This window comes from Petromyzon marinus, chromosome 17 (genome assembly GCF_048934315.1).
Source record: "Petromyzon marinus isolate PM22_M1 ecotype Great Lakes invasive population chromosome 17, UKy_Petmar_22M1.pri1.0, whole genome shotgun sequence".
NCBI classification, from domain to species: Eukaryota; Metazoa; Chordata; class Hyperoartia; order Petromyzontiformes; family Petromyzontidae; genus Petromyzon; species Petromyzon marinus.
In genome coordinates this window covers 11,601,185-11,614,066 of record NC_133683.1, presented here as the reverse complement: position 1 = coordinate 11,614,066, position 12,882 = coordinate 11,601,185, and the positions used below count along the sequence as shown (strand labels likewise).

At 47.9% G+C, this 12,882-nt stretch overlaps 1 protein-coding gene across 1 annotated transcript; it reads right to left on the bottom strand.

Moving 5' to 3' along the window:
- Positions 1 to 3,716: 3,716 nt before the first annotated feature.
- Positions 3,717 to 8,865, bottom strand: LOC142924825 (olfactory receptor 52K1-like). Its single transcript, XM_076067616.1, has one exon. It carries the CDS (start codon positions 7,740 to 7,742, stop codon positions 6,633 to 6,635), a length of 1,110 nt encoding a protein of 369 aa, XP_075923731.1. The 5' UTR covers positions 7,743 to 8,865; the 3' UTR covers positions 3,717 to 6,632.
- Between the last annotated feature and the right edge of the window lie 4,017 nt (positions 8,866 to 12,882).

The following is a 12,882-nucleotide window of genomic DNA, read 5'->3' as shown; positions in this document are numbered from 1 at the left end:
TCGAAATAGATGTTAAATAATGTGGGAGCCAGAGGACATCCCTGTCACACCCCAAGGTGAACAAGGAATGGCTCCGACTCATGGCCACGTAGTTTTACCTGGGCCCGCTCACCATCATGAAGGTTCTTAATGATCATGAGCAGAGAGTCAGGGACTCCAAAAGCACGAAGAACAACCCAGAGCCCAGGCCTACTGATGGTATCATAGGCCTTGACCAGATCAATAAAGCAGATATGTAGGTCTTGTTGGAATTCCCTTCACGACTGCTGTAGCAGAAATATGGCATCTGTGCAGGACCGCCCTTTCTGAAACCACATTGGGGCTCCACAAGCCTCTCCTCAGCGTGCCTGGCAAGGCGATGGTGCATAATCCTTGCCAGGACCTTTCCTGGCACACTGATGAGTGAAATGCCCCTGTAGTTGTTAGTATGTGTAGTCCCTCTTCTTAAAGAGGAGAAACACCAGAGAGGGCATCCTTCCAATCTTGTGGAAACATCCAGTGGTCCAGACTGTTATTATGATACTCTCTGGTTCTTTCGTATATAGAAAAAAAAAATAAAAAACCCACGACGTTTCGGTCGCAACACAAGCGTCCGTCTTCAGGTGAGAAAAAATGATCTGCTGTTGTGGCTTTATATAGGCACGGGAGGGGGGGGGAAGGAGTTTGGCAGTCGGAGTTCACAGGGTAGAGGAGGGGAGGGTTTGTGGCGTGCATGGACGGGTGGGGCTGGAGAAATTAGCAAGTAAATGGACTTGTAGTAATCGGACAACAAGACACACAGGTGGGTGAGTGAAAATCATAGCAGTTAAAACTTTACGCGATTTATCACATCCTTCCAATGATTGCTCAATCTGAATCCATCTTCTGGATTCAAGTTTTGTCTGTGTTTGTATATCTGGATGGCTTCATGAACAAATCTCTTATGGTGGTCCGAGGGTTTGCAAAGCACCTTGGTCTCGGAGAAACCAATGTCATGTGTGCCCACAGCGTTGAAACAATGATCCGCCACCGCCGAGGAGTTGGTTCTGCCGTGTTTCAAATCCGCTTTGTGTTCGCGAACCCGGTCTAAGACACGTCGCTTCATTTCACCAATGTAACTGCTGCCACAGACACAACTCAGCTTATAGACACCAGGACATTGCATGTCCGGAATCGCATCCTTCACCGATGTTATTATGATGTCATGTAGGGCAGTTTGTGCACAATCGCCACCCTCTCTCAGAATTTCGCTTGGGAGATCATCTCTGCCTGGTGCCTTTTCTGGTCTCAGACTCTGCATCGCCTTCAGTACTTCCTCAACAGATTGCACCTCAGACAGCCACTCACAGGGGGTGACTACTTCTAATATTTGGGGCACCGCAGCCTCAGCAGGGTCATTCCCACTGCGCCCTATGATGTTTTCCATGCTGAGGGATTTCCCCTCCCCTTAGACCTCATAGAAATGCTCAGCAAATCTGCAAACTTCTCTTTGGGGGTGGTAGATTGGATCACCGTTCTTCCCCCTGATGATGGTATTAGGTGTGGCACTACAAGTTACTTTTTTGATGGAATTAAAGAGTGATTTGTTATCCCAAGCCACTGAGGCAGATTCCATCTCCTCAGCAACCCGCGACCACCACCCATCCTTGCAGCACCTCACGGCTCTCCAAACCTCCGTGCGAAGGCTGCGATAAGCCTCCTCATCCTCTGATGTGGGATGCTGTAGAGTGGGCCTGTCGCTCTTTCTCAGCCAGCCTGAACACCTCCTTTGTCAGCCAGGGTCTCTGTGGAGGTCTAGACTGTGTACCCAAGGCAGCCATTAGAGTTGCATGAGCCACAGTCCTTAAACTCGCCCATTTTCCCCTCGACATCAGGAGGAGTGGGAGACGTTGCCAATCCCAGCTGCAAGCGATGAAATTCTCGCTTGCAACTTTCATCAGCTAGCTCAGACCAGGCCATTATGGGTTTGAATGAGGTCCTGGGTGGGAGTGGAAGAATGGCAGGCGCATCTTACAGATGACAAGTCGATGGTCAGTTGGCAGATCAGCTCCACGGTAGGTCCTGGTGTCAAAGACATGGGCCCACATCCACTGTTCAGTCACTATATAGTCCAGCAGATGTTCTTGCATCCATGATGTTGTGTGGATGCAGCAATTCCGAAACAGCGTGTTGGTAATTCCAAGCCCATGGGTTGCACAAAAGTCTAGCAGCTTCCTACCGTTGTTATTGAGCTGATCTGGCCCATGCCTTTCAATCACTCCAGACTAGGTGCCAGCATCCTGACCAACTCGGGGATTAAAATCACCCAACAGGATGACTCTATCCCGAAGGGCCACTTTAGCTTGCACCTGTGACAGGATGCCATAGAAGGCATCTGACGCATAGGCCTTGCCTGCATCCCTCCACTGATGTTTATCTTCGGTGGGGACATAAGTAACCACGGCCACCACTCCTCGCCCCTGGTTGATGGGAAGGCGAGCGCAAAGTAGCCTGGGGCTTACAATGTCCCACACCTCACCGCTACGCTCCCACGTCCCCTTCATTATTTTGATTCAGAAGAAGAGGCACTCCCTATTGTTTGGTAGTCTCCTGCCCCGAGTAGAGGACTATCCAACCCTCATGGTGGCAGGGGCCAGAGTCAGTCCATCGGGCCTCCTAAATACCACAGAGATGCAGGCGGTACCGGTCCAGCTCCTGACAGAGGAGTGGCAGCCTCTCCTCTGCAGTGAGCATTCGAATATTCCACGTGACCACCCGCAGTGGCTTTTTGCTGTTTCTGGAGGAACCCCGAGGGTAAAGATTCAGTCTGCTGGCTCCACCAAATGGGATTTAGCCAAGAGACGTCATAGACGCCTGTCCCCTCGGGGCCTCCGGCACAAGCTTTGTTTGATATTTGTTTCGTGGTTTAGTGGTAATTATTTGAAGGTGGAGGGCTTACCAGCCCCTCGCACACGTCCAGAGCCCCTATTGGCCGCTGTGGTGGCTACAAACGCCATGAGGGGAATGGACAATCGGAAATGACTCTCCCCCCATGGCACTGCTCACCACAGCGTTGCAGTCCAGCACCAACGAGGAGGTAGGGGGGTTGTTTCGCCAGACTTCCAGCCACTACCACCACCACCACCACGACGTGCATTCAGCCATCACCACCACGTGCGCCTATCCACCACCACGTGCCCCCAGCCACTACCACCAAGTGGACCTGGCCACCAGCACCACGTGCGCCCAGCCACCACCACCACCACCCAGGATCATGAGAGTCCCACCGTCTCCTCGTTACGCACTCCCCACGATTTCCTTTTCCCCTCTCCTGGTGGCCGATCCTGTGATGGCGGGCTGTTTCATCATTTACAGTTTTGTATTTTGAATACCGTAACTTTCAAGTGTTAGTCGAGGGCACTAATCGAAGCGCCACCCCTCTGGCATATCACGTGTTGTTGTTGTTTCTGCATCGTGCTTGAGTGTCTCTTGGCTTAGGAGCAATGCACTGGTTCTTGTGGCTTATTAACGATGCGAAGCGGTATTTAGCACCCACCCTGGACTCGCATCAATAACCCGCGCTGTCATCACAAGTGCCAGTAACGTAAACCAGCTGAATCCTTTTTCAAATTCATTTACTGCATTCATTTCTTTAACTTACAATTGCAACTTTGTTTACACCCCCCTTTCCCCATGGAACACGTGCGGGAAGGGGAGTATAGTCGATGACGCAATGTGTGGAAAAGGAATCAGGAAAGGGAAGAGAGAAGAGAAAGAATGGAAAATGAGAGGAAAATGATTGAAAGGGGAGAAACTGGAGCAATGGGGTCAGTAGAGGTCAGGATCGGGAGGAAGAGGCTACACAAGGGCCTCGACGCCGCTGTGCGGATGAGGAGCGGCATTTATTTTCAGAGGGTGCGGCGGGGAGAGGGGAGGGGTTCAGAGTGGAGGGGGCCACACAGAAGTCTCGAGCTGATCTGGAGATTTCGATTTTGAACGGGAGAGGGCGGGGGGAGGAGGTGTACTAAATATATCCCGCGATACGATATGTGTGCCCTAAACGAAACTGTCGACTCGCAATCAGGATAATAAATGCTTTAAAGATGATTAAATAATCAAACGGCCAGAAAACGGCAACACAACAGAGGCTTTTGTTTCGTTCATTCATCACGATTCCTGTGAAGGAAAGATACTGCTGAGTTACCAACAATAATCACCGGGGGCTGCAACGAATCTTGGAATGAATTAAAAAAGTATAAATATTTTTCATATTTACGTTCCAGCCACGAAAGCGCAAGGCCACCACTATCAGAGCACGTGGTGGACTGAACGTCGAAGGAAACAGGCCCACTGGTTGTGTCAGTCTGCCACGTGCTCCGCTAGCTGCGACCCCGTTGCTTTCTTGCCATGCCTATGTTCGGCAATTTTTACCGTAAAGGCGCTTCGAATGCGAGCGCTGGTGAATATGGTTTGCGGGGGAGGGGGATAACCCCTGTGGTCGCCCTAGCCACCTGCCGTGTTCGTCATGAGCAAAGGGTCGGCAACACAAATAACAAGAAGAGACGTTTTTTCCTAATTTGGTCAAACCCCCACCCCCACATATGTCAAAGGCCGCAATGCAAAGTGAATACGAGGCGGTGGTCCTTAATAAACAGCGGTCACGAAGCATGCTTTCACCATTCTTCACCCTGGACATCAGTGTTGGTTTGTAAGGGCGGGGCCCAGGACTGGAATCACATGGCTTGCCGTGGCCAGGAATCGAACGTGGGATCATCGGGTTCATTGGCGCAATGCGCAAAACCACTGCATCAAAGTCGCTCCGGCCCACGTCGTACGGTAAATAAGTTGAAGAAAGCAAATTTACTTGAATTGAATTTACGTGAAAGCTTTCGCGCTATGACTGCACTTCACGAACCGTGGATATTCTTTGTAAACCACGTGAATACTTTGGTTGGTGGAACGGGAAATTATGAGCAGGAATTAACAACGATGCCCCTCGTTCGAACACCTTGTGCTGACAGTCGTACTAATGATACAGTGAATAGCATTTATTAGTCAATAATGTTACTAGTGATTGAACACTAATTTCTTTAGAATTGGTTTTTTGTGTTTTAGTGTTGTTGTCTTTCCCCCCGCACCTCCGATAAGCACGGTTGGCTACGTACGGTGCGAAAGAAGTTCAACGTACGTACATGCATAAACATATTAATAATAATCGCAGGCGCTCAGCACATAGTGACCCTGACCCATAGTAATGACACGCTGAATAAATGATTACGCCTTATTTTTATGGACAATCCATGAATGTAATGATGATAATTAAATATTATTTCTTGCCACAGTTGGGAAACACACATTGTCTTCTCAATTCATGTAATTTGGAGCGGTGGTTAGCGCACTGCCCTACAAAGCCGGTGATCCACATTCGAGTCATCCTCACAGCCACAACATCAGTGACAAATATCTGAACCGGTCCTGGGGCCCTCCACTAGGTCGACTCAGCCTTACGTTACCGCCTGGTGCAGTGTGTAAACAATCATCACTGGGGAGACAACGGTAGCCAAGCCTGGTGTTGGCCACCCATGCCCTCGTGTGCCGTGCCTGCATTAAAAGGTGCTCGCTAAACATCACTTGGACACTAATGTTGAAGGCTATATGGGGGATCTTTGTTTTTCTGTTGTGTACAGCGTAATGTGAGCAATGATAGCGCACCCGTGTCCGTGCGAAACCTCTTACAGATGGCCAAACACGTTACTAACGCATCCCTCTAACGTAATGAGAAGTAGTTTTCCATGCAAATCATCACATTTGCTTTGGTAGAATTGGCCTAACCTGCTTGATTCATGTGCACGAATTATACATCTCGAGCTCACGGGAGACATGATGTGTAGTCAGTCGAGCATAGAAAACGGTATATTAAACAAACGAATGTAACCGCTGGAACATAAAATTAAATCAGCGCATGAAGCACGCTTGGAGCGTTTATCAAGCCCTGCATCTCATCCTCACGCGCATTGTTCCAACCACACCCAACGGCAAACCTCGCCTACAGCACCGGGAACAACGCGAACGCCCCCCACTCACGTTATCATTCATCCCTCGTTTTCAGTTGCCGTTTTTATTTATACGGCTTTAGGGCCATCCTGGCCACCCAGCCACCGACAGCGATGTTTGTCACATGTCATAACGATGTACGTTTTATGAATTAAACGCAATTGTTTTCTTAGAGAAGAACATTAGCTAAAATTGTGCAGAAAATAACTTTTAAGTGTGATGGATGGGTTGTTGTTGGTGGTGGTGGTGGTGGTGACCCAGCTGAGACCATCAACTCACTGCACTTGCAACCCCTGATTAGGTGCCGAACCAGCTGCTACGTTCCTGCGTCAGGTGTTTCGTGGTTGCGCGCCGTACAGATCTCCGTTGTTGTGTTTTGGTTGTACCATGTGACAGCACAAACCGGGCAGCCACATTTAAAGCGATTTATTTTTGTTCTACATTCATTCGTGACCGAGCTGAGACCATTAACCAACCGCAGTCGAGAAACCCGGCTTTAATCACAGGCGGCCGAGGAATCTGGATCCAAACCCCGGATCACGGCTATTTGCCAGGCACATCATTCTGAACCACCCAGGCGCCAACCTCCAAATTCCAAACAAATTCACCGGATCTAAGCGTCAACGTGCAGCGCGACCCAAATCTGCCGGCGTCGACGACATCGCCGGCTCGATCTTCCTGCGGAACAGCTTCACGATGCCGTGACGGATCTCGGCGGTGCGCAAGCCGTAGATGATGGGGTTGGCGGGCGGTGGCACGATGTAGAAGAGCACGATGAGGTAGGCGCGCACCTCGTCCGAGACGACGTTGTACTGCGCGAGGCGGTGTTGCACGATCTGCAGCATGGTGGAGGAGTAGAATATGACGAGCACGAACAGGTGCGTGACGCACGTGTAGATGGCCTTCTGCTGGCTGTTGCGCACGCTCGACTTGGAGCATTCGTACAGGATGCACGCGTACGACATAACGATGAGCGCCAGGCCGAAGCCCATGATGAGCACCGTGATGAATATGCCGTAGACGTTGTTGGCCGACGTGTCGTCGCAGGCCATCTTCACGAACGACATGTGGTCGCAGTGCGGCATGAACACCACGCGGGGCTTGCAGAACGTCAGGCGGACCGTGAGGCCGACGAGACCGAACACGAGGAGGGCGATCACGAGCACCATCACGAGGCTGAGCATCGCCGCGCGCGTGTTGCTCATGAGCGAGTGGTAACGTAGCGGGTGGCAGATGGCGAGGTAGCGGTCCACGGCCATGCTGGTGAGAACGAAGCACTCGAACCCGATGTAAAAATGGAGGAAGAACATCTGCGTGAAGCAGGCGGGGACGGAGATGTAGTTGGAGAACATGAGGTCGTTCATGATTCTCGGCAGCGTCGTGGTGCTGCCGATGAGGTCGCCCGCGGCCAGGTTGGCCAGCAGGATGAACATTGGCTTGTGGAGGGTCTCCTCGCGGTAGATGACAAGGCACAGCAGCAGGTTGGCCACCACGGCCGTGGCGTAGATGACGAGGAAGGAGGCGAACACCTGGGGCCTGGAGCTCTCCGGGTCACGGAACGGACAAGCCATGTAGATGAGGCCGTTGCTGGGCGTCGTCTCGTTGTAAGCAGATCGGTTGGATTCCATTTCCGACGGTCCTGCAACGCACGGCAAGACGATGTCGCAAAGACGGCCACCGCATCGCGCGCTTTCAGATGCGCTTCTGCGGCCGTCTGGAACGTTCTTCATTCCGATATTAGGAATGGAGCTCCGCACTTTTAAATCATCTAGATTGACAAACTCATTTCTTTCGAACTGCGTGTTTGTGTTTAGTGGTGTTGTCCTTCCCCCGCACCTCCGATTAGCACGGTTGGCTACGTACGGTGCGAAAGAAGTTCAACGTACACACATGCCAAAGGGTCAAGAGGTCATCATGGCCGTTGCCGTTGACGCCACCACACCTGGCCTGGCCATCGCTTCCCTCTGTTGTAAAGTTAATTCAGTGGATGGTATTTTATGGTGCTACTGCTGCGTTGGCAATAGTGCGCAAACACAACCGATAACAACTCAACACATTCGTCAATAACACTGTGGCCTTAAAGAGGTAACTATATAATAGGCGACGTTTCGGGCAATGTCCCTAGTTTATCGCAAATAGATTGAGAGGCCAGAGAGATGGAACGGATACGAGTTGGGAGACTGCACGATACATCATGGGGCTCTGATAATGGTGTAATGCGCAGTCGCCCAATCTTATTATTTCCTCTTATCTCTCTCTCTCTCGACTCTCTATTTATATGCTGTGAAGAAGGAGCATTTGCCCCCCAAAAATATCCGTTATCTATTGAAGGCCACAGTGTTATTGACGAATGTGTTGAGATTGTTGTCACTTGGCGACAGACGTATTTAATTAGCCAGGCCGCGAGCATTCTCAAGGGAATGTTATTGTAGTCGCCGTGCGCGCATAGACGAATACGGAATGGGGAGCCCTTGTAAGCACGGTGGACTCGCGGTTGAGGCGTGACACTTGATGAACTTCATATTCTTGGTGCTTTCGGTAAAGTCACGAAGAAGGGAAATAATAAAATAATGAAGAAATAAAACGTTATAAAATAAAAAGTATCATTAATTCTAGATTTAAAGCTTTCGTGACTGCTAGGATCCATACTCTTTGGTTCTATTGGGTAAAGTCACGTAGGTGAAAATAAAATAACAAAAAAAATCACGACGTTTTCGGCCACAACACAAGCGGCCCCCATCCAGACGGTCTCGTCCCTTCACCTGATGGGGGCCGCTTGTGTTGTGGCCGAAACGTCGTGATTTTTTTGTTATTTTATTTTCACCTACGTGACTTTACCCAATAGAACCAAAGAGTAAGTATCATTAAGTTTCGGCCACAACGCAAGCAGTCGTCCTCAGGTGAAGAAACAGAGCTGTCACCTGAGGACGGCTGCTTGCGTTGTGGCCGAAACGTCGTGAGAATTTTATTTTATTATGTTTAATTTTTTATTATTTTATTGTTTCCCTTCTACGTGACTTTACCGAAAGAAGCAAGAATATGAATCCCTGCAGTCACGAAAGCTTTAAATCGACCACAAAAAAAACTTGATAAATCTCTCGCTCTTAAAAGAAACAATCACATCGGCGATCCTCCAATGTGCTCAACGAGTTGTGGCGCGCGTTGTCCGACGTTTTCGCTCCACGTGCTCGGAGCTTCTTCAGGTAAATTAAGCAATTCCTGCACGTGGAGCGAAACGCGGCAAAGGTGGGCCCCCGATGCCGACTTGACACTCGTGCCTCACGGCGAGAAGTGACGGCTGGGTTCGATAGCCGACTCGGGTGCCTCTCTGCGTGGAGTTCGTACGTTCTCACCGTCCCTGTTCTACGTGGAGTTCGTAGTTCTCCCTCTCCTTGTTCTACATGGAGTTCGTAGTTCTCCCTCTCCCTGTTCTGTGTGGAGTTCGTAGTTCTCCCTGTTCTACGTGGAGTTCGTTGTTCTCCCTCTCCCTGTTCTACGTGGAGTTCGTAGTTCTCCCTCTCCCTGTTCTCTGTGGAGTTCGTAGTTCCCCCTCTCCCTGTTCTACGTGGAGTTCGTAGTTCTCCCTCTCCCTGTTCCACATGGAGTTCGTAGTTCTCCCCCTCCCTGTTCAGTGTGGAGTTTGTAGTTCTCCCTCTCCCTGTTCTACGTGGAGTTCGTAGTTCTCCCTCTCCCTGTTCTCTGTGGAGTTCGTAGTTCTCCCTCTCCCTGTTCTGTGTGGAGTTGGTAGTTCTCACTCTCCCTGTTCTATGTGGAGTTCTTAGTTCTCCCTCTCCCTGTTCTACGTGGAGTTCGTAGTTCTCCCCGTCCCTGTTCTGTGTGGAGTTTGTAGTTATCCCTCTCCCTGTTCTGTGTGGAGTTTGTAGTTCTCCCTCTCCCTGTTCTCTGTGGAGTTCGTAGTTCTCCCTCTCCCTGTTCTACGTGGAGTTCGTAGTTCTCCCTCTCCTTGTTCTACGTGGAGTTCGTAGTTCTCCCTCTCCCTGTTCTACGTGGAGTTCGTAGTTCTCCCTCTCCCTGTTCCACATGGAGTTCGTAGTTCTCCCCGTCCCTGTTCTGTGTGGAGTTCGTAGTTCTCCCTCTCCCTGTTCTACGTGGAGTTCATAGTTCTCCCTCATTTCTGTTCTTAATTAATTGTATTTTTACGATGACCTTCAGACCGCAGCTCCTTCACCAGCATTGACTCTTAATACCTCTCACACCACGGTCAATGGTATGGTTTTACAACATGGAGTATAATAGCGCCTCGCAGCTGTCTCTCTCCCCCTCCTCTGTTCCGACCATGGACGAACTCGTCCGTCTGAACGGGGCCCGTAGCTATCCGTGGTGCTAAAGTTGAGGGTAAGAATCCACCCATTTTTTCGCCATATAGCATTGTGATATATAACGACTTATTGTTGGTAGCTTAGCTGATTGGAGAATATAGAGTTTATTGATAACATTAAGGTAATTTATATTTTAGTTTTTTATTGGTTCACTATATAGTAGTGAATAGCTCAGATGTGTAGGCCTTGACTTCAACATAGTCATTTCTGTGACCAATCACTAGCTAATCACTCAGTTATTTCAATGCTAAATTCGCCTAGTTATTTCAATGCTAAATTCTCCTGTTTGATTTGTACTAAGTGCCTCGGTGAATGTGTATGCTCTGACTTTAACGTAGCTATTTCTGTGAGCAGTTACAAGCTAATCACTCAGCTATTTCAATGCTAAATTCTATGCTAATTCCATTGTCAAGGGGTGCCTCTGCGGATGTGTATGCTTTACCTTAGCTATTTCAATGCTAAATTCGATGCTAATTCCTTTAACAAGGGGTGCCTCTGCGGATGTGTATGCTTTAACTTTTAACATAGCTATTTCTGTGACCAGTCACAAGCTAATCATTCAGCCATTTCAATGCTAAATTATATGCTAATTCCTTTGTCAAGGCGCTTTGTTCCTCTCACACAGCTTAAAGGCCATGATCTGAACTTGGCTCTTTCACTCCAGCGCTGTCCTACCAGACAGTCTCGTCCCTTCACCTGATGAAGGCCGCTTGTGTTGTGGCCGAAACGTCGTGAGAATATTATTGTGTTATTTTATTTTATCAATTTATTATTTTATTCTCATTCTACGTGACTTTACCGAAAGAACCAAAGAAGATGAATCATTGCAGTCACGAAAGCTTTAAATCGAAAAGTATACACGTGGTCACAACACTATAGTACTGTAGTAAACAGTATACACGTGGTCACAACACTATAGTACTGTTGTAAACAGTACACACGTGGTCACAACACTATAGTACTGTAGTAAACAGTATACACGTGGTCACAACACTATAGTACTGTAGTAAACAGTACACACGTGGTCACAACACTATAGTACTGTAGTAAACAGTATACACGTGGTCACAACACTATAGTACTGTAGTAAACAGTATACACGTGGTCACAACACTACAGTACTGTAGTAAACAGTACACACGTGGTCACAACACTATAGTACTGTAGTAAACAGTATACACGTGGTCACAACACTATAGTACTGTTGTAAACAGTACACACGTGGTCACAGCACTATAGTACTGTAGTAAACATTATACACGTGGTCACAACACTATAGTACTGTAGTAAACAGTACACACGTGGTCACAACACTATAGTACTGTAGTAAACAGTATACACGTGGTCACAACACTATAGTACTGTTGTAAACAGTACACACGTGGTCACAGCACTATAGTACTGTAGTAAACATTATACACGTGGTCACAACACTATAGTACTGTAGTAAACAGTACACACGTGGTCACAACACTATAGTACTGTAGTAAACAGTATACACGTGGTCACAACACTATAGTAGTGTAGTAAACAGTATACACGTGGTCACAACACTACAGTACTGTAGTAAACAGTACACACGTGGTCACAACACTATAGTACTGTAGTAAACAGTATACACGTGGTCACAACACTACAGTACTGTAGTAAACAGTACACACGTGGTTACAACACTATAGTACTGTAGTAAACAGTATACACGTGGTCACAACACTATAGTACTATAGTAAACAGTATACACGTGGTCAGAACACTATAGTACTATAGTAAACAGCATACACGTGGTCACAACACTATAGTACTATAGTAAACAGTATACACGTAGTCACAACACTATAGTACTGTAGTAAACAGTATACACGTGGTCACAACACTATAGTACTGTAATAAACAGTACACACGTGGTCACAACACTATAGTACTGTAGTAAACAGTATACACGTGGTCACAACACTACAGTACTGAAATAAACAGTATACACGTGGTCACAACACTACAGTACTGAAATAAACAGTATACACGTGGTCACAACACTATAGTACTGTAGTAAACATTATACACGTGGTCACAACACTATAGTACTGTAGTAAACAGTATACACGTGGTCACAACACTATAGTACTATAGTAAACAGTATACACGTGGTCACAACACTATAGTACTGTAGTAAACAGTATACACGTGGTCACAACACTATAGTACTGTAGTAAACAGTATACACGTGGTCACAACACTATAGTACTGTAGTAAACATTATACACGTGGTCACAACACTATAGTACTGTAGTAAACAGTATACACGTGGTCACAACACTATAGTACCATAGTAAACAGTATACACGTGGTCACAACACAGCACGCCGACTGAGACCGAGCATGGGAGATGATTACCCACAATCCCGCAGAGAGAAGAACCATTGGCTCAGTTGTGATCACGTGACGCTCGGCAGACAAAGCGTGTCCTGCACAGGTGCTGCTCGTTTTGCAAGACATCGCTCGTTTATCAAATTAATATTTATTTTAAAAAAAA

Bases quoted from the DNA above. Each gene is read 5' to 3' on its own strand.
- LOC142924825 (XM_076067616.1), bottom strand. From the start codon at position 7,742: ATGAAGAACGTTCCAGACGGCCGCAGAAGCGCATCTGAAAGCGCGCGA.